The 25,369-nt window shown below is 40.9% G+C and overlaps 5 protein-coding genes and 2 long non-coding RNA genes across 10 annotated transcripts in view; 5 read left to right on the top strand and 2 right to left on the bottom strand.

The window, feature by feature from the left end:
• Window positions 1–225, bottom strand: part of LOC103378967 (CD82 antigen-like) — a 3,657-nt gene extending 3,432 nt beyond the window's left edge. The window contains exon 1 of the mRNA XM_008310346.2: window positions 205–225. Within this exon, the coding sequence (XP_008308568.1) occupies window positions 205–225 (21 nt within the window). The remainder of the gene's footprint in view (window positions 1–204) is intronic.
• Window positions 10–13,699, bottom strand: LOC103378954 (CD82 antigen-like). The gene is made up of 10 exons (XM_008310335.3): window positions 12,830–13,699; window positions 12,775–12,790; window positions 4,868–4,940; window positions 4,682–4,754; window positions 2,863–2,984; window positions 2,478–2,552; window positions 1,211–1,309; window positions 936–1,109; window positions 762–845; window positions 10–362 (listed from the first exon to the last, which is right to left on the bottom strand). The coding sequence occupies exons 3-10, from the start codon at window positions 4,928–4,930 to the stop codon at window positions 285–287; spliced, it is 768 nt and encodes a 255-aa protein (XP_008308557.1). The 5' UTR covers window positions 4,931–4,940; window positions 12,775–12,790; window positions 12,830–13,699; the 3' UTR covers window positions 10–284.
• LOC112487035 (uncharacterized) lies at window positions 2,458–5,746 on the top strand. Its single transcript, XR_003049742.1, has 3 exons — window positions 2,458–2,575; window positions 2,866–3,036; window positions 5,171–5,746. It is a non-coding gene; the product is annotated as an uncharacterized LOC112487035 (long non-coding RNA).
• A 1,392-nt stretch (window positions 13,700–15,091) lies between the features above and the next one.
• On the top strand, window positions 15,092–17,506 carry LOC103378956 (low choriolytic enzyme-like). Of its 3 annotated transcripts, XM_008310337.2 has the most exons (8): window positions 15,092–15,203; window positions 15,424–15,471; window positions 15,891–16,046; window positions 16,127–16,247; window positions 16,750–16,928; window positions 17,038–17,119; window positions 17,205–17,329; window positions 17,417–17,506. In XM_008310337.2, coding segments are annotated over exons 1-8 (783 nt in total). In that variant the 5' UTR covers window positions 15,092–15,133; the 3' UTR covers window positions 17,419–17,506. The 3 variants fall into 3 exon arrangements, with proteins under 3 accessions (XP_008308559.1, XP_024911453.1, XP_024911454.1); XM_025055685.1 differs by lacking the exon at window positions 17,417–17,506 and having other exon boundaries at window positions 17,205–17,337; XM_025055686.1 differs by lacking the exons at window positions 15,424–15,471; window positions 17,417–17,506 and adding an exon at window positions 15,740–15,787 and having other exon boundaries at window positions 15,109–15,203; window positions 17,205–17,337.
• A 2,440-nt stretch (window positions 17,507–19,946) lies between these two features.
• LOC103378955 (low choriolytic enzyme-like) lies at window positions 19,947–22,042 on the top strand. 2 transcript variants are annotated; one of them, XM_008310336.3, is made up of 9 exons: window positions 19,947–20,101; window positions 20,579–20,582; window positions 20,681–20,740; window positions 20,824–20,979; window positions 21,080–21,200; window positions 21,288–21,466; window positions 21,594–21,675; window positions 21,758–21,882; window positions 21,965–22,042. In XM_008310336.3, coding segments are annotated over exons 1-9 (828 nt in total). In that variant the 5' UTR covers window positions 19,947–20,002; the 3' UTR covers window positions 21,967–22,042. The 2 variants fall into 2 exon arrangements, with proteins under 2 accessions (XP_008308558.3, XP_024911451.1); XM_025055683.1 differs by lacking the exon at window positions 21,965–22,042 and having other exon boundaries at window positions 21,758–21,890.
• A 943-nt stretch (window positions 22,043–22,985) lies between these two features.
• Window positions 22,986–23,302, top strand: LOC103378968 (uncharacterized). The gene is made up of 2 exons (XR_001760106.2): window positions 22,986–23,124; window positions 23,210–23,302. It is a non-coding gene; the product is annotated as an uncharacterized LOC103378968 (long non-coding RNA).
• Window positions 23,303–24,412: 1,110 nt separating this feature from the next.
• Window positions 24,413–25,369, top strand: part of mtch2 (mitochondrial carrier homolog 2) — a 5,461-nt gene continuing 4,504 nt past the window's right edge. Inside the window, exon 1 of the mRNA XM_008310338.3 lies at window positions 24,413–24,570. Coding sequence (XP_008308560.2) covers window positions 24,484–24,570 — 87 coding nt within the window. The 5' untranslated portion in view covers window positions 24,413–24,483. The remainder of the gene's footprint in view (window positions 24,571–25,369) is intronic.

Genomic DNA, 25,369 nt, shown 5'->3' with positions numbered 1-25,369 from the left:
CTAAATAAGAACCGCTGCATCACATTTCCCCCTCCTCCTCCTCCTCCTGCCCCTCCATCACCATCACCTCCCTTCACTCACTCACTCCTCCTGTTGGTTGATCTCAAACGTCGGTTCCCTGCTCAGTTCTAAATAAATGTCTGTAAAGTGCTTAAAAAACTATAAACAGACACAAGTGCATTAAAAAGAAGGAAAAACAAGAACAATATTTATGAGTAAAATCATTATTTTACATTTAGACATGATGTTCAGGGTGGACTCCACCGCGGTCCGACCAAACAGCTTCAGTACTTGGGCACTTTGGTGTAGTCCACGTTGCGGATGTTCTTGCACAGACAGATGGAAAGGATCATCCCCAGGAGCTGCTCAGAAACAGAAACACAGACAGACAAAACCTTTGATGAACAGTTGGATACATGCTGAGAATTGAATCAGAGCTCACAGATAGTCCCTAGGACGATAAGTCGATCATTTTTGCCGCCCTTGATAATTTGCCTAGTGTGTGCGCTAAAGCTTCACAACCGCCGACTGCTTTTGGTCTTAAAATAATGTTGACAATATTAACATTTATCGGCTATAATTTGTGTTACAATATATCGTCCAGAAAAATCGTTATTATCGAAGTAGAAACAGTTCCAGGAACTAATGTAAATAAACTAAGTTTGTGCTCAGGTATTAGTGAGGACACTTCTATTCTGCTGCTACAGGACTGAGTCTCGTTCAGGACACACTGCCATCAGCTGATCGTAACGTTAGCGTACCTCAACAAGGGCCACGCCCAGGCAGATGCCCAGCACCACCCCGACGTTGGTGAGGAGCCAGCTCTCCACCGTGGCAGCACAGCCCTGATCAAAGACAGACAGGGTCAAAGGTGAAATAAGTGGGGGGAGAACTAGCAAACTCCAAAAATAACAAAACATAATCTAAGTGTTTACCACGTCATAAACGGGCCAATCAGACGACGACGCCTCACAGAAGCCGCTGTCAGAGACATTTCCTGAAGTGAGCGAAGCGTTCTGACAGGAGCAGGGGAACAGCAGCTGAGAACTGTTGACGATGATCATGTTACCGCTCCAGTCCTGCGGGCTGCTCCAGCCGCAGCACTCCATCTGCAGACAGAGGAGCAGCAGTGGGCCACATCATCACTCCAGTCCATATGGACTGCTGCTAACAGAACAACTCTGATCCCAGAACAGTGTCTCTGACTCACGTTTCTCTGGATGAAGTCCCAGGCCTGCTCCGTGGCCGAGTTGTTGCCAGGGTAGTTGTCCAGGACCTTAGTGACCATCTTGGACATTTCTTTGTTTATCTGGGAAAGAAAAACAGACCCACAAACTCACGTGTGTGAACTTGTGTCTGCTGAGGTCACGGGTCAGAATGATGCTGCAGCACCTGTAGGCTAACAGGTGTAAGACCACCAGGACCCTGACCTGAACCAGTGGAGTTACAATATTAACAGTTTTAGACAGAGAGATCAATTTTCCTGAACATATGAACTCTTATATGGAGGTTATGTCATGTTACCGTATTTTCCGGACTATATGCCGCACTTTTTTTCCATCCTTTGGCTGGGTTTGCAACTTACTGTATATATAAAACTAAATAATTTTTTTAGTTTGTTATTTTCACACTGACAGCCACTAGAGGGCACTCTGGGCTTGTGTACCAGTATCTACTACTCCTGTACTACTGAAAATGTACGAGTTAGTTATTTTCACACACAAAGCCGATAGAGGGCACTGGTGCGACTAATACCCCGGACTTATAGTCCGGATTTGCGTCATTGTTGTCTTTCAGATCTACTTGTTTAGGGATGGAACTTGTTAAAAAACAAAAAACCCTTTAACTTGGGAAAAATAGAAAAACAAGGACTACTGCCAAAAACAAGAACTAGAAGAACCATCGAGACGTTGGTAGAGATTCACACAGAGCAGGTCCAAACAAGCAGGAGGGAGAAAGACTAGACGTTTCAGTACCTGACGTCACATGAAGTCAATAATTATATTATAGCATTATATGATGCTGCTGTTACCATACTTCAACACTGGATGTCACTGCTCCTCACGGTAAAACACTGTCATGGATTCCTGTTGTTTGTGACAAAGATCCAGATCTTTGTTTTAATTTAATCTAAAATTGTCTTCTCTTGACATGAACCTTTACTTTGATCAGACATTTCCTGGTTTTATTTTTGTTTTTTCCCTTTTTTGTCACAGAGAAAATCCTGTGGTTGGTGAGTTACTCAGTAGGTTCTCCCTGAAGAACAGGGAACATATGGCATCCCATATGTATATGCATGTATTGCAAATAGTTTCAGGAAATGTGATTAATAATATTTCTGAGCATTTTATTTCAAACAGTAAAATCAAAACTTGTGGTGATTCTGACTGCATGAAACCAGAATTTACAACCATCAGAATTATGCGTGTGTGTGTGTGTGTCTGCAGGACTAGCCAAGAGGAAGTGACGTCACTCACCACATCCTTCTGAAAGTAGATGAGGCCAACGGTGGCAATTTCAGCGAGGAGGATGAGGAGGAGGCAGGTGAAGTACTGAGGAAGAAAAGACAGAACAGGTGGGATCAAGTGAAATATTCTGTCAAACAGGACGAATGTTTTTCTGGTTCTACGTCTGTTTCCAACGGAGGAATGTTCTCTACCTCTAGTTTGTAGTCGTTATTTTAAACCTGTTACACAGCTAACAGAGTTTTTAACAGCATATTTGGCCTCTTCTTTAAAATTTCATGAAGTAAAAGTGACTTTCATATGAACACATTCAGTTGATTAAATGATTAAATTATCAATAAAAATGAGTTCCTATGTTTACACACTAAACCACACAGGTTTAATCCTTGTCACTCACCAGGCCTAGCAGACAGCGAACCTCATAAATGGCCCCCAAACAGCCAAGGAATCCCAGGAGCATAGAGAAAGCCCCGACACTAATCAGAATGTAGCAGGTTACTTTGACAGCAGTGGAGTCGTCTGGAGAGAAGAAGGAAGAGAATGAGGCGCTGCAGGCTGACGCAACAACACTGTGAGTGTAAAAGAAAGAAAACTAGTTTGGCAACCCAGCATACGAAAATTTAACAAAGCTGGAATTTTCTTTTTTTTTAATCACTGGAAGATAACCAGAGCTAACAGTAGCTACAACAACCAAACATTCTTGTTCACTTTAATGACTGTTCAATCAGTCACCAAACAAAATTAAAATGTGAATACTTTTTCAAAAAGCCTCTAATTAATTCTGTGGTATTTTATGTTACATTTTTAAATAGTAATTCCCAACCTTACTTAAAAACAGTGAGGCGATGGATGAGGTCAGATGAGGACATAGACCATCACTGAGACAGCGTTGTGGGTGTGTGTATGTATTAAGTGTCACTGAGGACACTTGTCTGTCCGTCATGTCCTGCAGGTGTCCTGTCCTGGGACACTGGGCCTTTCTCTTCTTCACAGCATCAGCATGTGTCACATCAGCCTTACTCACCCCGCACGTGCACACACACACCCACGTCCACACAGACGTGAACACAGAGTGGTCACAGTGACCTTGAGAGAAGGGATGACGATGCAGCAGAGAGCCGCAGTAACAGCAGCTCTGTTGACTGTCTGTCATGAATGACACGTTGTGCTGTGGTTGGACGACAGCAGCTCGTCTCTCCTCAGTGCTAGCTGTGAGCTGCCCGGTGCAGATGTTAGATGATATCAGCCTGTCGCTGCTCATACTGATGAGCCGTGAGACTGAGTCATTAAAGGAGCCAGACAATAATCAATGTTGACATCAGTGTCTTTACATCACTCTTAACTCAAAGTGAAAACTGCAAACTGAGCCGAGACAGAGGTGTTTTACTCTGACTAACACTACGGCAGAAACTACTAAAAACCTGTCTGGTCATGACTGCCAGGTGTTGACATCAAGGTTTCCTGTTAAGATTGACTTTGCTTGATGTTAGAGTCATTAAATCATAACTGGTAATGGTGCTAATTTATCTTGATGTGTCTGGATTAATCTTGATTAATTCCTAAATATCAGGAAAACCTTTTTTTTCTGGAACAGACAGTACCAATATCCACAGGTAGAGGTCAGTGTTTCTCCCCTGTTTTTATCTGTGACTAATCCAAATGATGAAATTATTAATAGGGATGTCTGATATTAACTTTTTGCTGATATCTGATATATTGACCAAACCCCTAATTTCCGATTCTGATATCAACCAATACCGATATAATACAAACCACTGTATGAGTATGAGATTAATTAAATGAGCTGCAATGCTGCCATCTAGTGAGTTTCACTTTAATATGCAGCCGTTTACCCCCAAATCATTTTTAGGCCACACATCATTTGGCGAAACCCAGGCTATGCGTTATCAGGTTTTCGTCATCAAAGGAAAAACTAATAATAATTCTTACAGATATTATATAATATGCTAATATTGGGATGATAATATCGGCGTACATTCCTAATTATTAACATTTATATGTCCATAAAATTGTCCAACAGTCTGAGGGAAAATGTCTCTTCATAGAGCTGGTGTGTTTCAGTCATGAGAGTTTCTTTTTAAATTTAAGTCAACAATGTCAGTCTACAGTTCTGACTGTAGTCAGACCGTCAGCCGTAGACTGACTGTCAGTGACAGTGATGCAGTGATGATGGATGTTTTAGACATAAAACTCACTGAGGACGATGATGAAGCTTTGATTGTCCAGGAGAAGCCAAAGTCCAAAGCCCAGTATAGCAACTCCTAACAGCTGAACAGGACATAAACACAAACACACGTCATGTGAAAAAATCAATACGGGAAAACAATATTTATACATTTAGAGAATATATTTAAGTATCAGTAGTATAGTCAAGCACTTACAGAGAAGATGAGGTTGAAGAGAAACAGGAAGTACTTGGTTGTCTTCACACAGGCTTTCCCCATGATTCCTTATCTGCAACAAGGAGCCCAGACAATAATGACTACAAGTTCGTCTGCAGTATCTTTAGATCTGCTGCTGTGACATCATCACACTGTGACAGATGCTACGAACACAGACTCCTGCTGCTAATCTTCTCTGGATGATTGTGATCAGGAGTTGACCTTAAATCAGTGGGATTACACCCACGAATCCAGTTCGTTCCCATGAGAAGGATCCCCCCACCCTTTTCTTTTTTTCCCCAGACTTCATCTACCACTCGCACGACTAAGGAGAGATGACCAAGGCTGCCAACAGTACCAGAGAGGAGCCTTAGAACTGATGTTTGAACCTCTAAGTAGAGAAAAAGACTTCATCTGTGGAAGACTTCTGTCTGGTACCGTTGTCAGGAGACGGTGTCTGTCCTGTCTCTGTGAGACGGCTGCTGATGTGATGGAGAGTTTTGGAAAAAACAACCCAGACAAGAAAATCCACACAGGCGGGTCACAAGTGATTAGCGCTGAAGATGAGACTCCCAGATGAGATCGCTGCAGCTGAACAGGAAGTCCACGGGGAGGAAAACTAAAATCCCTCTGACCAGAGAAGACGTTCAGTACGTACAAGAAAGTACAAGCTACAGAATAATATTTCTACACAGAAGTACTACAGCGAAGAACCTCGACACCAACCAGTTCTGATCAGTTTGACCCACAGAACTGTTGGTGACACTTCCATCCTGTATTATTCATGTCCATGTGAAGATCACTGTCAGCTTCTGTTTCCACTCCTCCTATCACTGCCCTTTGAGTTCACATGTGATGTAGTACTTCGCAGTACTCTCTTCAGCCATCCTCAGGATGGTAATGTGGTGTAGTACTTCGCAGTACTCTCTTCAGCTGCCAGTGTTGTCTCAGAATGGACTGTCACTCACCTCAGAACATGTCACCAAGTTAGGCAGCTGGTCTGAGATGGTTTGGTTTCAGAAAACCTCAGTTGAACTCCTGGAGGTTTGTGAGTATTTTTTTTTGTTTTTGTGTGTGTGTATTTATGGAATGAATATAATTTAAAGAAAGTTGACTTTGTTGTGTACTTGCAGGGTTATATTCTACAGATGACCCAACTCTGTTGGACTGGATCAATGATGGTACTGTGCACTGGTACTGTATAGATCAGATGATGGTCTATGTGAACCAGATCAACAACAACAGCTGGAATCGATAGATTCAGTTGACACTGATGGTGCATCAGTGGATCTGATGATGTAAGTAGGTTACTGTGAAGAAGACACACACACACATATACACATCACGCATGAAAGGATGGATAAAGAGATAATGAAGTCCCACCATACAAGTACATACTGTGTTCAGTATGTACTTGTACTTGTATGGTATTGCACTATAGTCATTTGTAATCCTTACATGCTTCTTACATCTAAATATGTGAGTGTAGTTTTACAATGACATGTTCAGGGGGCGTTGTTTTCCTGCAGCTGATAAGATCATGTCACAGTAACTGGAGGTGAGACTGAAGGTGTTTGACGTCAAAACACGTCCTGGTTAAACCAAGTCAGACATGTTTAAATATTTACCAAATCACCTCAGAGTCTCTGAGCTCAAGTGTTCTGTTTGGACCTGGTGTGTGGTCCAGACAACACACACACATTCCTCATATCATTCAACCCAGTCAACACACACACACACACACATTCCTCATATCATTCAAATGTATTAAAGTGTAACATCCTGTGTATAATAATATAATAATGACTTGTGTGTCTGTGGCAGTGACAGTAAATGTTGGAGAAGGACGTCAGAAGGTCCAGGTCAACACAGAGACGGGGTCAGCTGTCAAATGTGACCTGATTCACTGGAACAAGACCCTGATACAACATGACACAAAGGTCACTATTGACTGGTGTGTACCAGTGATGCAGCTCCGCCCACATGGTGCACCACAAGCTACCAGAATGAGGGACCGTGCTCAGAGTCAATGACTCTATAGGACTTCCCTGGTCAGTGAACACACCACTACACAGGACTTCACAGAAACAGTCCAACCAGTTAAACCTGTCGTGAAGACACTCCCCTCCAACACACACAGGAGAAAATAAACGTAGACACAAAATCACGTGCTTCATTTGGTGCTCTTTATTACTCTCATTTTTAAATCCTTTAACAATCCTCTTTGAGCCTTACTCTTTGTCCTATTTGTTTCATTCGTATATTTCAAATGAAAACATATTTATTAAAAAAACCTACTTAGCATTAGGCACTAAGCTACACTTCCAAAAGGAAACTAGTGTCAAAGAGAGTCTCTAAAGTCCACTGATGTCACATTTTATACCCGAGCAGTTCAATATCATAGTATTTGTTTTTTTTTATCATATCATTTTATAGGGTTTTTTTTTTATAAATGTTATATATGTTATATTTTCATTAAATGTTACACTTTGCCTCAGGCCTTCAGTATGAACTCTGTGTCTTTTACTGATTTCTATGGAAGAAAGCAAACCAAAATAAAAATTAACATTATTATTATTTACAGCTGACACTGAAATGTAAACAAGCATTTAATTGAACTGTGTTGCAAAAAAGTTTAACGTTTGCAGCAACGCACCTAAAAGAAACCCCCTTATTTTGTATTTCGACCAATCAGAGATCAGAGACTGCTCACAACCAAAAGTCTGTTGTCCAAGTTGTCTGACATTGACAGTTATTACTGCAGTATGTACTGATTAATCTAGCACTGCAGTAGCTATTGATTACTCAGTACTGTAGTATCTACTGATTACTCTGGTACTGCAGTATCCACTCATTTGCACAGGTCATAGGGTGTATTTTTCTCTAACTGTATCATTGACGCTAATGAGAAGTTGAAGCTTGATATCATGGATTATTGCAAGTTTGAAGTAATACTTAAATACAGTACTCATTGTTGTTCCCAGGGAATCAGAGTTAAAAGAACCTTCTTATTATAGACGTAATAAATCTTTTTGTTATCGTAGTACTTTAAATTAAGGTTGACTACTAAGCATAAATTCACTATTTATTTCTACACATTAATATAATTATTAATGGCAAAACTATTTATTAAAATTAATTGTGAATTTAAGTTTTAATCCTTGTCCAGCACTAATTTTAGTCCAGCCCTAAAACAAGACTGAGAACACGACCTCAGGCTGGTAGTAAAGTAAATCAGAGCAGGTTGATGTTTCTACAGACTTAAGCATTTAGCATTAATCCGTTTGGTTTCCTATAGATACTGATGTCTTGATGTCTGATCTGAGTGACAGGGATGAAGATGGGATGAAGGGATTTGCTCAGCTGCTGCAGGTCAACATGACCCAGGTTGACATCTTTTACCTCGGTGGATTACTCAGGCCCAGAAAGTTCTGGACCCTCCTAAAGACTGAAGCTTTTGTGGTCTCCATCATCTCCATCTGTTTGGGTTCAGGCGGACACTCCTTCTCTTTGGCGTCTCCACGGAGCTCCTCTATCTCCTGTCGCAACATGGCCTCCTGTTCAGCAGCCCTTTGTTGCAGGACCTGCACCTCCTTTGCCATCTGCCGATGGAGGGCGTCTTGCTCATCCCTCAGACTTTGCACCAGGACCTTGTCCTGTGCCACCATGTCTTCGTGCGTCTGAATCTCCTTCTGGAGCTGCTGCTGTAGCTGCTCAGCCTGCTGCTTGGCTGCGACCATATCTGCTCGATACTTCTCACTGAGCTGCCGGTAAGACGCCCGGAGTTCTACCAGCTGTTGTTGGAGAACCTCATTTTTTTTCTTCTCCTCCAGCATCTCAACATGGAACCTCTCTTGGCTGGCAATGTGCACAACCTGCAGCTCTTCATAATCCTTCTGCAGATCTTTCTTCTTCCTCCTCTTGGCGTTCTTCGTCTGAGCTGGGACCTTTATGCTGCTGATGATGTCCTTGTTGCCGTACTTCTGCAGACTCTCCAGCTCCTTCCTGCTCTCCTTCTCCTTGTGGATGATCATCTCCTTCAGACCCTTCTGGTATTTCAGCTGCTGTTTGGTTTCCTGGAGCTCTCTGTTCAGCTGACTGCTCAGGTTGTGCTCTCTAAAATAGTTCTCCCTCTCCTTGGTCAGCAGGTCCTTGAGATGGCAGATCTCCTGGTGAAGCGCTTGGGTCTCCATCCAAGGATCCTGGTTCACACCGATGACCTGGATCCAGGTTTGGTGGACAGAGGTAAAACTTTCCATCTTAGAAAGATTAAGGTTTGAACTGTCAGTGACCAGACCCAGTGTAAGTGTCCTGTACCAGTGGGATCTCCTGCTCAAACATCTGTAATGTTCTTCTAGTGGGCAGTGAGTTGTGGTGTCTGGATTGTTGCATTGCTGCCTCCTACTGGGCTCTTTGTTTGATTCCCTGTCATCTAAAAGAACTGTTGGTGAGCATCGTCTTCTTCTCTAGATGTCTACATTGTCAACTGTCTCCTGTTGTTTCCTCCTCTACTTTTTGGATGCAGCTAAAGGCCTGCTTGTACGTGTGAAGGCTCTTCTATATGCTGTTTAACATGAAAGGATCAAAGAGTTCCTGGTCTCCTCACTGGTTGGACTTTCAACAAACATCACAGTTGTTCCTGGGTTCAACATGGACTGAAGAGATTTGAAGTTTGTGTTTTTTCCTGTTTTATTTGTTTAAATAAAACCCCAGGCGTTATCTCCTTAGTGCAGTAGGTGGCGCTTTACTGTCACATACATAGTGGTAACGTCTGTTTACTTTGGTATTCACAAAACAATAGATGTTTTTAAATAGGAGGAAATGCTTGTTTGAGCTGAAGCAGATTTTTAAAAATATATTTTATTTTCCTTTGCGCATGTTATATACTTTTGCAGTTCTTTAAAACAAAACTGTGATTTGGATGGTGTGGCTTGTCTTCTTTAGTTAATATTCCCTAAAGAAAACTACTGACATGTGTGTCATACATCAAGATTTACAATAATAATAATAATAATAATAATGTCCGTCGTATAGAGATATAGGCCCGAACACCAACAAACAACCTTCTTGCTGTAAGGCCAAAGACCAACCACTCCTCAACCGCGTGGCCCAAAATAAGGAAACAGTCAAATCATGTGTCCCACAGCATCAACAATAAAGAAGAAATAATTATAAAGAACAGACGAACTGACTGGTGACATCACACACTCTACTGGGGTGTCACCTGACCAGCAAGAAACGGCTGCCCCAAACATGGACGACCAGGGAGAACCACCACCTGACCCTGTACTTCACCCTGTACCCTTCAATGTACAGTTCCCAAAACATGTGCCAGTACTGCACAGCAGTACTAGTATTACTACATAAATGTTCAGGGTCAAATTTACAGTTTACTGGTGAAACCTGAAAGTGTGTGGAGGTTCAATCAAACACAAACACACACCCTTTGCCTCTTTCACACACTTGTCCTGTGCAGTGACAAAACATGTAACTTGACACACATTTGGGCCACAATACAATGGTGGACAGCCGTTGGGAAAACAGCATTTTTCGACCATGACGCTCATTTCTGGAAGTCAACCGACTTGCCTTCTGATGCGAGTTTTATGGTTTGAAACCAGTGGTGGAAAAGAAAGCGAAGCTAAAGGTACAGCACACCGGACCAACATCATGCCATCATACCAGTACAGAAATGGTTTACTGTTTCTGTACTCCTCACTATCAGTTAGAACTGAAGAAACCTCTTCTTGAGAAAATTTCACACCCAGTTGCCTAACGGAACACTTTAACCTCAATTCAATGAAATTATTCCTAATGTATTAATAAAGTTTTTCTCTTAAATATGTGCAGACAAGTTTTTGTTGGGCTCCGTGACTGACCGCAAGAAGTCTACATTTTGATGGCGAAACAGCCCCCAGAGGACGCTGTAGAGATGCCTGTGAGTAGACTGGCCGGCTACAGCAGGATATTTCACAGTGGAATTCACCCGGAAATCAAGGAAGATCTAGATAAGTGACTGAACACACACACACACTATGGCTAATTTGGGGATGTAAATTAGATTAGAACGACATCATTAAGAAATCTCATAATACATCAAGCACTGAGAAAAGAAATTGGGAACTGCAAAATCAATCTCTGTTCATTGAAGTTTATTTTGCTTTATTCATTTTATAAATAGAAAGAACTCTATTATTTTTCCTAATCACTGTAAATGTGATATTTTTGTTGTCACTACATTAAAACTGTCAGTTGTTCACATTTTACCTATTCTGTTATTACTATTATTTTTAGAATTATTCTCTATTACTCCTCACAGTCTAAATATAAGCTGCTTAATTTGGCCTCTACGTCCTTAACGGGAGCTACAATACCAACCGCTGCTATTCACAAATAAAACAAATCATAAATCACCCTACTGTTAGCGGGTCTTATGTAGCACGTTAGCACAGTGATGCTGACCTTGAAGACCTTGACATTTCTGACCCTCAACATAAATGCCAGCTCAAACAAAGGTCATAATTTCCTAAATGAGTGGAATTCTACATATCTAACATGTCTTCTATCCTAATTTTGGGTTTGATATGAAAAACATGCTACATGCTACAAAAATCCAGATAATCTTTCTATAAATGTTCTTTCAACAGTAGTGGTTCTTGTTCTTGGACTCACAGGCCCCAGATTTAGAGCTGCTCCTGGTTCAGAACTGGTCCTGCTCACATGGAGTCTGAACTGGGAGTTCACCAAAAAAAGAAAAGAAAAGAAATGTGAGCAACTGAAACTGTTTTAAACCCACAATTACCTGCGGGGCAATTCCACTCGACGGGGTAAACAGGTTCTAAACACATGCATCAGCACAGTCCCTGGGTGAGTAAGTGTGCGTGTGTGCGTGTGTGTGAGTGTGTGAGTGAGTGAGTGAGTGAGTGAGTGAGTGAGTGGGTGAGTGAGTGAACCCACTTGACAGTGTGACAGAATGCAGACAAACTGGTGGAGAGTGTCTGACAGTGACTGTAGCTCTGAACATGATTCACTTCCAACGAATGGAAATACAACAGAGGCCAGAGTGGAGGGAACACACACACCGCACAAAATGGTGTGTGTGTTTCTCTGAAAACACACCGATGTTTAAAAAGCCTTAAACAAAAATTATGATACAAACACTTTTAACTGGTACTTTGGAGTCAAAGCACAAACAGAAACAACACAGAAGTCATAAACTCATTTGGTTTCTGTTAGTAGAGAACTGTACCAGGTTACGTGGACCAGGAGCAGTGAGCCTCTAGTCCATGTATTAGTAAAATAGTGTGCATTGAACCTGAAAGTATATAAATAAATCATAACATTAAGAGCTCAAGTATTGTTAAATATATATATTTTCCTTCCATAGATTCAACAGCACGATTGATGTGAGGGCTTAGTCAAAGATATGCTTTTAACGTTTTACAATTAGATACCTTTTTTTTTTTTTTTAGAAATGTCAGGTTTTGGACAAACAAGAATGGTAGCTAAAAAACACATGTTAAATAAATAAATAAATAAATAAAAATGGTGGAGCGAGTGAACTCGTTGGAGGTACTGTAGTCTTCACTCCCCTGCTGAGGGGAGCTGTCTCTGCACCGAAGTACAAGTCAAGTACAGTCGGAAAAGACTGTGTGTCAGTGAGAAGAGAAAACACTATCAAAAGTTCTCGCAGAAAGAACAGTGAAGGAAACCTGAGCCATGTGGAGTAAAACACACACACACACACACACACACACACAGCTACAAACAGCCGCCACATCAGCAGCAGCAGCAGCCTCTTCAAACTGACTGAACACTGGTCTGTAAATGGATCCGTGATGCCCCGTGGGGGCGATACAACCGGCGTCTAACCCCCGTCTGTCTGTTTGTTTGTTTCTTTTACTTACCTGCTGGTTTGTCGTCCTATCGAACTGCGAAGAGACGTGAAGCAGTAGTTCAGGCGTGTCGAACTGCGTTAGGGTAAGAGACGTGAAGCAGTAGTTCAGGCGACAGCTGCAGCTCCTTAGTGAGGTGAGGTGAGACAGAGACGAGAGGAGACAAGAGAAGGGGAGGGAGCAGAACCATCCCTCCCCCAGCAAGCTGACATAGAAATTAAAGAGTCCTCTGACTTGCCTTCATTTTATCGCTGGAGTTCAGTTGTATAGCATAGATTTACAAATCATTTTTTTAAAGGTTCAAAATAAACGTTGAATCTAACATATCCTCCTAAAACATTTAAGGGCGGCGTATACAGCTAATGTCTGTTATGGTGCGATTTGAAATCCTGAATTAAAGGCTTCAACCAACCTGTTGCTGTGCAAATACTCATTAACTGATTTGAGACGTTTGTCAACGACATCTCATTTTCGCGGTCTTTTTTTTAAAGGGGCAATATAGTCTGGTGCACATGTGGCTCTTTCATCCCTCTGCTTCGTCTCCCCGTGGATTTGAAATATAAGTAATGCGTGTAATACAGGTCTGTGTGTCTGTGGGTTCCCCTCGGAATGGGACACGCCGACTCCAGTGGTACATTTTGATGCTCTTTTGGACACGAGAAACGTAACGAATATGAACCTCCGTGTCCACGCAGTTGTCGCGGTCGGTGTCCCCTCGCATGGGTGACGTCTGCTCCTGGCTGCTGCTCTCCCTCTCCAGTGAGGTGCCACGGGGGGCGTGAGGAGCTCCCAAGGACAAAAGTGTACCACTGCTGTTAATGCTTGAATGATAACAAGCCTTCAGCCACTAGGTGGCAGCAACTCATACAGCAAATAATTAAGAACCACTGCTGTGGACTAACTGACAGGAATTACACAAAATGACTGTAAATATACATAACTTATTATAAATTAGAAACAACCAACAATTACATTTACATTGGACTTATTATAAATGAGAAACAACCAACAATTACATTTACATTTTTAAATTTAAATGTATCACATGGAAGCTATAGATATATATACCATGAAGAATAAAAAACAAACCCCCAAACTTTCTACATATTTCCAGAAAGAAGAAAAAACAGCCTGTAGACTTATTATTTTCACACCTGTTTTTATCTGTCACTAGTTCGAATGATGAAATTCACGAGCAGTTAAATAAAACACCCGAAGACGAGCCTTTGTTCTGAACATGTTGACGTCTCTTGTTTGGCCAATATTGAGTGTGTTTAATGAAACTATAGTGCTGCACGTTGTTTCCTTGAAAGCAGAAGACAGTATGAAACAAAGCCTAAAGAACCATCAGTGACAACAGCCTATTGAAATAACCATGTTTGTCTTAGAATGTTACCAACCTTTTTGATGTTTATCGCACATTGTAGCTAAAATGCCTCAGGGACCAACAAAAAATGTTATAATATGGTGGAGCGTTGTGACTTCAGGTCCAACTTGAAGTCACCTTGTGTCAGTAAAACATAAATCAGCCTAAACCAAAGTTGCACCCATTACTGCAGGACTGGCCGTCACGTGGCTGTGACTGCTGAGAAAACAGACAGGTGAACAAACACGGCACAGTTGTTGATAAAGCTATTTAGTGACTTTTATTTGAGGTTTGCCTTATATGCCCTAATATGCCTCATGCAGTTTATAGTTGACAATTTATGAAACTATAAAAATAATCAAATCCAAAGCAGGCGATGAAGCTCATGTGAAGCCAATCATTGATGTGATGTGTCCATTACTGCTGGGTTGAGATGTTTTGTTGAAGGGAACCTCAGTGGTGTAGGAATCAACAGTAGACAGGATTTAACTTATTATTTTTTACAATCAATGAAAAGTGTTTGGTTTCTGCATCCTTCACTGCAGAATTAAAATTCTTCTCTGAAATGAGTCACATATCAATCAGGTGTCAAAAACATTTTCCAGAATTCTACAGAGAAACTGTTTACAGCAGAGTTAAGACTTAAGTGGAGGATATGCAGAGACATAGCTTTGTTATTTTCATAAATAAAGAGTTGTTATTTTTCTACTTTATTACTTCCCAATACTATGAGCAGACTCACACAAACCCTTTTCACTGAAAACACATGTCTCTTTTCCCACCAGGGATTCCATGGAATTTCTTATTTTGATATGGACATGTCACCTCCCAGTTCATTGTCCATATTTGGTCTTGATGTCAAAATGAGCACATATAAAAAGCTGTGAAAAATATCACTCACACACAGGAATCCAAGGTGAGTTCCTCAACAGTCTCAAACAACTCCTCTGTCTTCTGGAAGGGATTTGAAGTTAAACTCTGTCTTCTCCCTGCAGGTTTGTCAACATGGCTGGCATTTTTAAGTTCTCAGCGGTGGCTCTGTTGCTTCTGTCTGCCTACTGTTGGGCTGATGAGGTAAGACAGTCTGTCCAGTACTTTAGCCTTCACCACGTTTTTTTTAGAACATCTATTAACTCTTAAATTGTTGTGTTTTCATATTTTTTTCTTCCACATGCATCTCCATTCTTCTGCTTGTAGGCAGGTATGTAGATCAGACTTATGACTTCAACATCAACACAGTAGGCAGCGATGGGTTTTTACACAGGTGGACATTTTTTCATTTCGATTTTGTTGTACAGATCTTTCTGTCTCCGAGCTGCTGGAAAGAGCCAACAGTCATCTGGGTGAGTAGCAACAGTGGCAGGACAAGTTCCGGCCTCCAGTACTCTCATGACCATCAGTGGTGCGTCAACATGAAATTAAAAGTCTAGGTGATAATTGTTTCAGTGCGCTCCAAATTGTTGTGTTTTCATATTTGTTTCTTCCACATGCATCTCCATTCTTCTGCTTGTAGGCAGGTATGTAGATCAGACTTATGACTTCAACATCAACACAGTAGGCAGCGATAAGTTTTTACACAGGTGGACGTTTTTTCATTTCGATTTTGTTGTACAGATCTTTCTGTCTCCGAGCTGCTGGAAAGAGCCAACAGTCATCTGGGTGAGTAGCAACAGTGGCAGGACAAGTTCCGGCCTCCAGTACTCTCATGACCATCAGTGGTGCGTCAACATGAAATTAAAAGTCTAGGTGATAATTGTTTCAGTGCGCTCCGACAACGTGCCCGAACTGGTTGAAGGGGACATCGCCGTCAGCAATGAAGCAGAGAAGAACGCCGACCCCTGCACCAGCCGTGGCTGCATGTGGCTGAAGTACAGTGACGGAAAGGTGTACATTCCTTACTACATCGCCAACCACTACTGTGAGTATCAGCTGTGACCGCATCATCTGTGACCTTTTCCCAACGGCTGACGGACAAATGTTGAATTCTGACTCCGACAGCGAGTCGTGAGCGTGATATCATCGTCCGTGGACTGGAGTCCTTCAGCTCCTTCTCCTGCATCCGCTTCAGGCCCACCATGAGCAGTGACCGTGAATGGCTCCAGATTGAGTCTCGTGATGGGTATGTAAGAAGATTACAGTTGTAGCAGTATTAGCAGAAGGTTAGATGATCTGGTATGATCGGTCAGTGTACTGATACAGACACATACAGCAGATTTTGGTGCTGCTCAATGCACCACAGTCGCCTAGGTGGGATTTAAACTTGTTGTCCTTCAAACACAAGTCCTATCCTATTTCTACTGGGCTACATACTGCCCCAGGTACTTGGGAGATTATTCATATTATAAAACCAAGTAAAAGCAATCAACAGTGATCGAAAAACACACAGACAGACACAAATTGCTTATCAAGGCATTTCAAAAGCAGTTTTTTTTTATTTAAACCATCAAATATGATAATAAAAACGTTTTTTTCTGAGGTAAAACTGAAGAAGTCAGTGTTGTTTTATAGGGTAAGTCCAGACGATAAGTTACACAGGGAAGAACTAAAGAATGAAACAACCATGGAGTAAAAATATGTCTTCAAACCTCAATGATCCCTAAACTATGTCCGTGTCTCTGCAGCTGCTGGTCTTACGTTGGCCGTACTGGTGGTGGCCAGATTGTGTCCCTGGCCCGTTCAGGATGTCTTTACCACGGCACTGTCCAGCATGAGCTGCTCCACGCTCTGGGATTCAACCACGAGCAGACCCGCTCTGACAGAGACAACCACATCAGAGTCCTGCTGCACAACGTTATCTCTGGTAAAGTGTCTCTTTGCGTCGTCCACTAAAAGTTACAGGACAGGGAAATTCAAAGTTCATCAATGACTGGCCTCCCTCCAAGATCATGTTGGTTCTCCATTTGTTGCAGGAATGGAGCACAACTTCAACAAGATCGCCACCCTCAACCAGGGAACTCCCTACGACTACAACTCTGTCATGCAGTACCACAGGTGAGAAGTGGCAGCGTGTCACCTTTACACAGTATACTAGTATATTGGTTTGTGTGGAAGGGTCTAAGTGTTCTGTCTTTTTCAGGACTGCCTTCTCTAAGAACGGCCAGCCCACCATGGTCCCATACCCTGATGCCAATGTTTCCTTCGGCACTGCCAGGGAGATGAGCCGCTATGACATCGCCAGACTCAACACTCTCTACAAGTGCTGTGAGTAAACAAGTATACTTGGAACAAACATGCATGTATTTCACATGAAGTCCTGACACTAAACTATTTACTTTATCCATTTAATAGAAGTGAATCTGAAGATCTGAAGGCATCTGCTACACCATCAGTGGCTGTCTAATAATGTTGTTGATGAATAAAACATTTCTTCAAACCAAAGTTTAGTGTTCTCTGTATCAGCTCTGTGTACTCACAGTACTGTGTAAAAATCACCCACTGGATTACAGTCATTGTAAAATATATGCTGTGGCTCACGAAAGGTTGGAAAATACTGCTGTAGATGCACAAAATACAAAGAACTACAACTTTGAGTGGTTGTACTATGGTTTATTGGGGTTTCTCTAAGCACTTTTCATTTCCTCCAATGAAATGGTGAACGGATGAACATGCTGCATCATGGGATCTTTTCACAGCTCTATGACTTTAGATGTCTTTTCCTTATGAACTGAAAAAAGTAAAGCACAACCTTGTTAGGAATGGAGCACAACTTCAGGAAAAAAGCCACCCTCAACCAGGGCATGTGTGTGTGTGTGTGTGCTTGTTGTGTTTTTCTCCCAAGGTGTAGGGAGTTCGGGTTGTGTAGTTATTTAGATGGATAGATACGTAGATAGATGTACTTTATTGATTCTAGGCAGGGAAATTACAGACCAACCCAGTTAGGGAACTACTGGTGTAGAGCAGTGTTTCCCAAACTTGTTCATTATTTGTAAACTGCTGAGAAACATGATGCGAAATGACCCCCAAAAGAATCCTTGTGACCCACCTGAGGGTCGCGACCCAGTCTTTGGGAAACAATGGTGTAGCGCATAAAAGAGAGCAGTTCTACTGAAAATTATAGGGGCAGTGTTGAGCAGTATAAGTTATATTTGTTCAGGAAATGAACAGGATAACGACAGGAACAACAACAGATAGAGCAGAACCAAGATGAAGAATTATCTGCCCACCTGCCACAATGGACAAGACATTATCTAACATTATTAATATTAACATTATCTTAACACCCTTCAACGTTGCCATGTTTGTCACTGTCTGATAAACAGACCTTGGTCCAGAAATAACCTCAAAATAAACTCATCACTGCCCCCGGGGGATGTATTGCGGAACAAACGATGAACCTATGACACGGTTAGAACTCTGTTGGTAATTACGTTTAAAATGAATGATTCCCTGTGTACAGAGCGCATTAATGAGTCTTAAGCACAAGTAAAAATAACAGTGTTATTTTTTTCAGTATCGGGAAATGCTCATTGATGAGTCTTTAGCACTAGTAAAAATTAAAGTGTTATTTTTTTCAGTATCGGGAAATTAAACTAATTGCCATTTCCATCATCAACAATAAAATAAGTTACGTTATTATTTTAAAGCTGCTCATTGAAGCTATTGTCGCTTGACTCTCTGCCACAGAGCTGATTTTTAGTGGGGAAGGAGGGAGGGACGAGACGACAGCATAATTGATGATGATTGGCTAGGGCAGAGTAAGCTTTCAAGGTAAGCCAATTAGTGGCAGCAAAGCACAGACCACACAACTAGCTCACACACCCAAACTACCGGAGGTAAACGGCCGCAATGGCGAATCTGGAGGGAAAGTTGACGTTTTCAAAACGGAAATACAGGCATTCCTTCAGTCTCCTAGAGGTAAAAGTTCAGAATGTACCTGTGAAGTGTACATTATGTCCCAAAGCGAAGTGTTTGTCCACGTCCGTTGAAAGAAGCTCTAATCTAATAGCCATCTGGGGCAGTGGTGGCTTAGTGGTTAAGGAAGTGGACTTGGATCCAAAAGTCTTCAGGTTCCAGTCCACCAGCTACCAAATTACCACACACTACCTAAAGCTGCCCACTGTTCACTTTGGTGATGGGTTAAAAGCAGAGGTCCCATTTGGTTGTGTGCAGTGGTGTGCTGTGTCACATATATCAGCTGTGTCAGTATACTTTCCTTCCTTCCTTCCTTTCCTTAATGAAGCATCTCTCAATTGCACACGCTTTTACAAAGTGACTAAAACACCGTTGTTGACACTGTTGTGGATGATGGAGGCGTTCTATTTGTCTATAGTAGTAAAATGTGTGTATCTCCAGTATATTAGTTCCATACAGGACCGCAGTCACGTTAAATCCAAAATGCATGAAAGAGGTGTTTCTGCCAAGTTACTGCTGCCAACAGCCATAGTCTCAATCTCTTTGTTTTTTTATTAAAGTAGCAAATGTGATTATCACTTATTATTTTTATCTGCACTGAATAACTGTCCTGGATTACATTAACATAGCCCCTTCCATAGTTAAACCAAAAAAAAAACTAAATAACATAGAAGTGGCCTTCCACATATTTATCCAGCATTTTATTGCACAAGAAGTGGCCTTCAACATATTTATCCAGCATTTTATTGCACAATATGGTGGTGGAAAAAAAAAACAAGAACACCTGTCTCATTCTCACCCACCATGGAAATGTTTGTCGATATTCCAGACTGTACATTTTTGGGCTGATAAGTCTGTCAGTTATGCTGATTTGCACTTTTTTTTTACTCCTGAACACGTATAAAAACCCAATGTCAAACACCAAAAGCACACTGGTGAGACAAAGGTGAGTATCTCACTGTACGGAGCTCAGTCTGTGTATATGGTTCTGTTTTCTTCCTTTGAGAAGACATCTGAGCTCAAATGTTTATTTTCTGCAGGTCTGTCAGGATGGCTCGCGTTTTCAGATTCTCAGCTCTGGCTCTGCTGTTTCTGTCTGCCTACTGTTTGGCTGATAATCAGGTAAGACCTATTGTACAATAATAATAATTTATTGTTTATTTAAAAGACAAAACTTGTCCAAACAGCTAAAATAGCTTTAAAATTAAATAATGTTTACTTGCCATTTTTATTGTTTAACTGTTAAATGAGATTAAAAAAAAGTCTATAAATGTTGTTAGTAAAACATTAGTAATGCTTGTGAAAATAGGATGGAAATGTATCTAAAAAAGGGACAAAACAGATCTAGTTATATATATATATACATACATACAGTATAAATGTTTTTAACAAAAAGCAAAACATTCAAATTACTTAAGTTGTTGAAGTTTAGGGAAAATTAAAACGTAAGTCGCTCTACAATAGCCAAAACATGGTTATTGTTACATCTGTGAAACAAAAATATAATTTTACAAAATAATTTGTGATTTATTTTGGACATGACTTTGCTAACATGTAGATTTGTTTTTCCTTCATGCTTCCCTTCTTTACGACTGACAGGGAGGTGTGTACAATCATTCCTACTGTACCAACATACACAGAATAGTGAAGTTGGCTTTTACATTAAAATGATGTTTTGTTGTTATTCATTCTGCCATGCAGAGGAAATTCCTGAGGATCTTTCTGTCTCTGAACTTCTGGAAAGAGCCAACAGTCATCTGAGTGAGTTGCATTCTTTCAGGTCACACTGTTCATCTGTTCATGCTTTGACTTTGAATATATATATGTATGTATTTTTTGTGCAGCTCGTTTTGACAATGAGCCTGAACTGATCGAAGGAGACATCGCCATTCCCAGTGAAGCTGAGAAAAACGCTGACCCTTGCACCAGCCGCGGCTGCAAATGGGGAAAGTACACTGACGGAAAGGTCTACATTCCTTACTACATCACCAACCACTTCTGTGAGTACCACTCTGACCACTGGCTTTAGAAAGATACCAGATATGTTTGAAGATATGCTTCAACTTTGAAGACAACTTTTGTCTGGTGTCTTTCCACCAGCCTCTCGCGAAAAGTCCATCATCACCCGTGGACTGGAGTCCTTCACCTCCTTCTCCTGCATCCGCTTCAGGCCCAGCAGAAGCTCTGACCGTGACTGGCTCCAGATTGAGTCTCAGAATGGGTAAAAAAAAATAGAACTGAAGGAAATGATTCAGTAAAATTGCTCGTATAACCTCAGTGATCTGTACTTAATGCTGTGTCTTTGTAGCTGCTGGTCTTACGTTGGCCGTCGTGGTGGTAAGCAGGTGGTGTCCCTGGCCCGTTCAGGATGTCTTTACCACGGCACTGTCCAGCATGAGCTGCTCCACGCTCTGGGATTCAACCACGAGCAGACCCGCTCTGACAGAGACAACCACATCAGAGTCCTGCTGCACAACGTTGTGTCTGGTAAAAACCAAGAAAATCACATTATATCACAAACTCATGTTATTTTATTTCCTTGAACTTCTTGATCTTTCATGTACGAAAACATCCATAATTCAAAGCAAATTAACTTTTTCTGTTTACTGTTTAGGAATGGAGCACAACTTCAACAAGATCGCCACCCTCAACCAGGGAACTCCCTACGACTACAACTCTGTGATGCAGTACCACAGGTGAGAAAATGCTGCCTGTAATTACACAGTATACTCGTATATGGGTTTGTGTGGAAGGGTCTAAGTGTTCTGTCTCTTTCAGGACTGCCTTCTCTAAGAACGGCCAGCCCACCATGGTCCCCATCCCTAATGCCAACGTGTCCTTTGGCACTGCTAGGGAGATGAGCCGCAACGATATCGCCAGGCTCAACACTCTCTACAAGTGCTGTGAGTAAAGACATTTTCGATAAACCTGTGAGTGTGATGCCAATTCCACTGTCACTGAACTGTTTTCATCTCTGTTTCACAGGAACCAGTCTAGAGATCTGACATTGTCCTCGTGACTTTCAAGGTTTTCTAGTCTAATAAAGTTATTTAGATCCAGCAGTGTGCTTTGTTTGTTTGTTTTTTTTTGTTGTTGTTTATTTTATTTAAGGTCAAATCACTGAAGAACTTTGCACGTTGAATAAAACAACAACAGAGTCAGTCATGGTAGTTTTTCTGTCACCTCCTGGCGGCAATGCTGTTCACAGAATGTTAGTCTTTAATCTTTTAACATTAGAATCTATTTACTTTTTTTTATGTAAACTGAAAAAGGAACATCAATCTGCTGTTTCATTTAAGTTCATAGATCAACTACAGTATGTATGCACTTACATATAAATATATTTCTACAGTGTGTAGTAGTGACCATATATTGTAAGAATTGAATTTTGAATTTTTGCAAAAGAGCTTCATGTATTTAATCAGTACCCCAACATGTAATATTTTTATAAAGTATGTTCACTTCATATGAGTAAATATATATAATATAATATAATGTTTTCAATGTAGGGGGATTGCTTCAGCATGGAAATTTGAATCATAGATTATTAGTATATTAGTATATGCTACACTGCTACCAAAGCTGTCTCCAAGAAGAACAAGTCGATGTCAGCACGCAAAAAAACAATCAAAAAACAAAACAAAGGTGCCTGTCTTTTTTTAACCGATACCGACAATACCAGGTATTCAACTTTTACTCGCTCGGTTCCTCCCCGTCGTTAACAGGTGGTTAACGTAATGTAACAATGCGTCATATAACATGACATTATGCGATGCTTTCTGACACGTTCGTCTGACCAGGAGAAGCCGCCGGTCGACAGTCACACACTACCACAGCCAAAGGTCACAGCCACTGCTGTCCTTTTTTTTAAAATGTAAAGTTACCTCCTTGCAGCTGCCACTGCATTTATACTATATGCAAAAAGATGTTGAAGCACAGGGATCTGAAATACTTGACAGTTTGAAACAGTTTTCAATAAAGTAGTCTATCTAAAAGTACACGAGTTCTGTATCTACGGAAACATCCATAATGCAAAGCAAATAAAAGCTGACCTTTTCTGATTACTGTTCAGGAATAGGGCACAACTTCAGGAAGATCAACCAGGGAACTCCCTACGACTACAACTCTGTGATGCAGTACCACAGGTAAGACGTGGCTGCGAGTAACCTTTACACAGTATACTAGTATATTGGTTTGTGTGGAAGGGTCTAAGTGTTCTGTCTCTTTCAGGACTGCCTTCTCTAAGAACGGCCAGCCCACCATGGTCCCCATCCCTAATGCCAACGTGTCCTTTGGCACTGCTAGGGAGATGAGCCGCAACGATATCGCCAGGCTCAACACTCTCTACAAGTGCTGTGAGTAAATGACTACATAATAATCATGCAACCATGATGCCAACACTGCCATCACTGAACTGTTTTCATCTTTCTGCTACACAGGAAACCAGTCTGAAGATCTGTTGTTATCTCAATGTCATTTGATGACCAATCAATAAAGTTATTTAAAACAAGACGTCTGCTTTGATCTGCTCTTTTATTCATGTATAGAACAATTAAGAACCTTGATTCAGCTGGTGATTCATTTAAGGTTGAGTCTTGGTAGTTCACCTGTCGCACCCTGGCAGCCATACTGTCAATAGGTACATGGAAAACCCAAAGCACTTTGCATGGTCATCATTTACAATTCTAGCTAATAAAACTGAATGTTGCCTATCAACAAACATTTTTTCCTCTATTAAAAAAACAAACAAATAAACTGAAAGGAAAAAAATTGTTGACAGAAATGTCTTTGATGGCTTTCATTTATCCACAGCGACATCATTTTTGTTTCTTATTTTGTCATTTATTCTTAAGTACTTTGTCTCTGGCATGCCTGTACAGGTAAGAACTCAAATGCATCACTCAGGTAACAGGTGTAATACAAGTAAATACAAGTCTGTAGTATTTACAGAGACCAGGAACTAGGCAGAAAACAGGTCTTGGTTGTAACACAGATTATCTATTTTTCTGTAGCAAAAAATCAGAAAGAAAAAATTTAAGGGCAGGCTGAATATAGTTGGCCTTGCACATAAGAATGTCTTTCTTACATACTTTTATAGAAGTTTGTGGTATGATTACAATATTTAATAAACTTTAAAAACTCGTATTTAAAATATTTAGCTGTTAGTTTATTTTATTTGGTTGTAAAATTATAAAATTGGATCTTTTTGGTGTTGAAAGTTGCAGAACTCTGGCCTATGCCAACTTAACCTTTTTGAATGTGAAAACGATTGAGGAAAGCATCTATAAATACTGCAAGAATAAAATAGGCATCGTTTATCAAAATATAAGAAAAACAACACAGTGTGGACTTATTTGTGGACTTTAACTCGCCAGGAGGCAATGGAAAAGAAAACAAACAGGGGGCGGTATTACTATACGGAATATATGAAGTACAGAAAACGTTTAGAGCGACGACCGGAAGAAGAAGGTGAAGCGCTTCCGGCCTCCACTGGTTCTCCAAAGATGGCGGACATGTGTGGCCAAGTTCTTTTGGGATCAGGACTCACCGTCCTCTCCCATCCCCTCATGTACATCAAAGTCCTCATTCAGGTGAGAAACAAACACGAAATATATTTAAAGATAAAACGCTCTGTCCGCTCCCCAACATTCCCTCAACTGTCATTTGTAATAGACTCAATCAGGCAGCGAGCTGGAGAAACGGGAGCGTCAGATGTCCATTGACCGTTGCGCTGTCAAATGTTTGCTTCCTTATCAGTGTGTGACGTGCGTGTAGGAATATAGTCATATGTCACTAAAATGAGTTCCAGAAAATATATAATTTATATCGGCGTTTGTGTCAAGCATGTAACAGTAACATTTGTGGTAAAAATGTTGAATTTGTTCTCGGTGCCTGTCTTGTCCCTGTGACCTTCCGGCTCCAAAATAAACCAACATAGTGGGCGGAAGTGAGAAAGCTTTAGCTGCGATTTAAGCACACATTAGCCTAAAGAATTACGATTTCATGTACGTATTGAACTTAAAATACAAGAGAAGACTTTTGACGTTTTCAATAAAACGTAGCGTTATATATATGTGTATATATATATTTTTTACAAGCCAATGCATTTCTGTCAAAGATAAGGGACATGAGATCTGGCTGTTAGCCAAGCAGTTTACACCTAAAGCCTACAACGCGTAAACTCTTGTTCCAAAAAAAGAAGAAGAGATAAGAGATAAAACTCGTTATTTCATTAGCCATTAAAGTCGGTAACCTATTAATCTAGTGGCCGTTGTACTTTACATATAAACTTTACTGTAATCTACCGATAATCTGCAGATTTAGCCTTTGCCCAACTCTGTTTTCTAAGACACGGCTAAATTGGCAACAATATTTTTGTTTTGGATTTTA

This window comes from Cynoglossus semilaevis, chromosome 5 (assembly GCF_000523025.1).
Source record: "Cynoglossus semilaevis isolate Cse_v1.0 chromosome 5, Cse_v1.0, whole genome shotgun sequence".
In the NCBI taxonomy this organism is placed as follows: Eukaryota; Metazoa; Chordata; class Actinopteri; order Pleuronectiformes; family Cynoglossidae; genus Cynoglossus; species Cynoglossus semilaevis.
This window is presented reverse-complemented; position numbering and strand designations above follow the sequence as displayed.

Coding starts and splice junctions, on each gene's coding strand:
- LOC103378954 (XM_008310335.3), bottom strand. CDS start 4,930: ATGGGGAAAGCCTGTGTGAAGACAACCAAGTACTTCCTGTTTCTCTTC. Junction 1,110..1,210: donor GGGACTTCATCCAGAGAAAC/GTGAGTCAGAGA, acceptor CTCTGTCTGCAG/ATGGAGTGCTGCGGCTGGAG. Junction 363..761: donor TGGGCGTGGCCCTTGTTGAG/GTACGCTAACGT, acceptor GTTTCTGAGCAG/CTCCTGGGGATGATCCTTTC.
- LOC103378955 (XM_025055683.1), top strand. CDS start 20,003: ATGTTTATTTTCTGCAGGTCTGTCAGGATGGCTCGCGTTTTCAGATTC. Junction 20,741..20,823: donor AAGAGCCAACAGTCATCTGA/GTGAGTTGCATT, acceptor TTTTTTGTGCAG/CTCGTTTTGACAATGAGCCT. Junction 21,676..21,757: donor TCTGTGATGCAGTACCACAG/GTGAGAAAATGC, acceptor TGTCTCTTTCAG/GACTGCCTTCTCTAAGAACG.
- LOC103378956 (XM_025055685.1), top strand. CDS start 15,134: ATGGCTGGCATTTTTAAGTTCTCAGCGGTGGCTCTGTTGCTTCTGTCT. Junction 16,047..16,126: donor CTACATCGCCAACCACTACT/GTGAGTATCAGC, acceptor TGACTCCGACAG/CGAGTCGTGAGCGTGATATC. Junction 16,929..17,037: donor GCTGCACAACGTTATCTCTG/GTAAAGTGTCTC, acceptor CATTTGTTGCAG/GAATGGAGCACAACTTCAAC.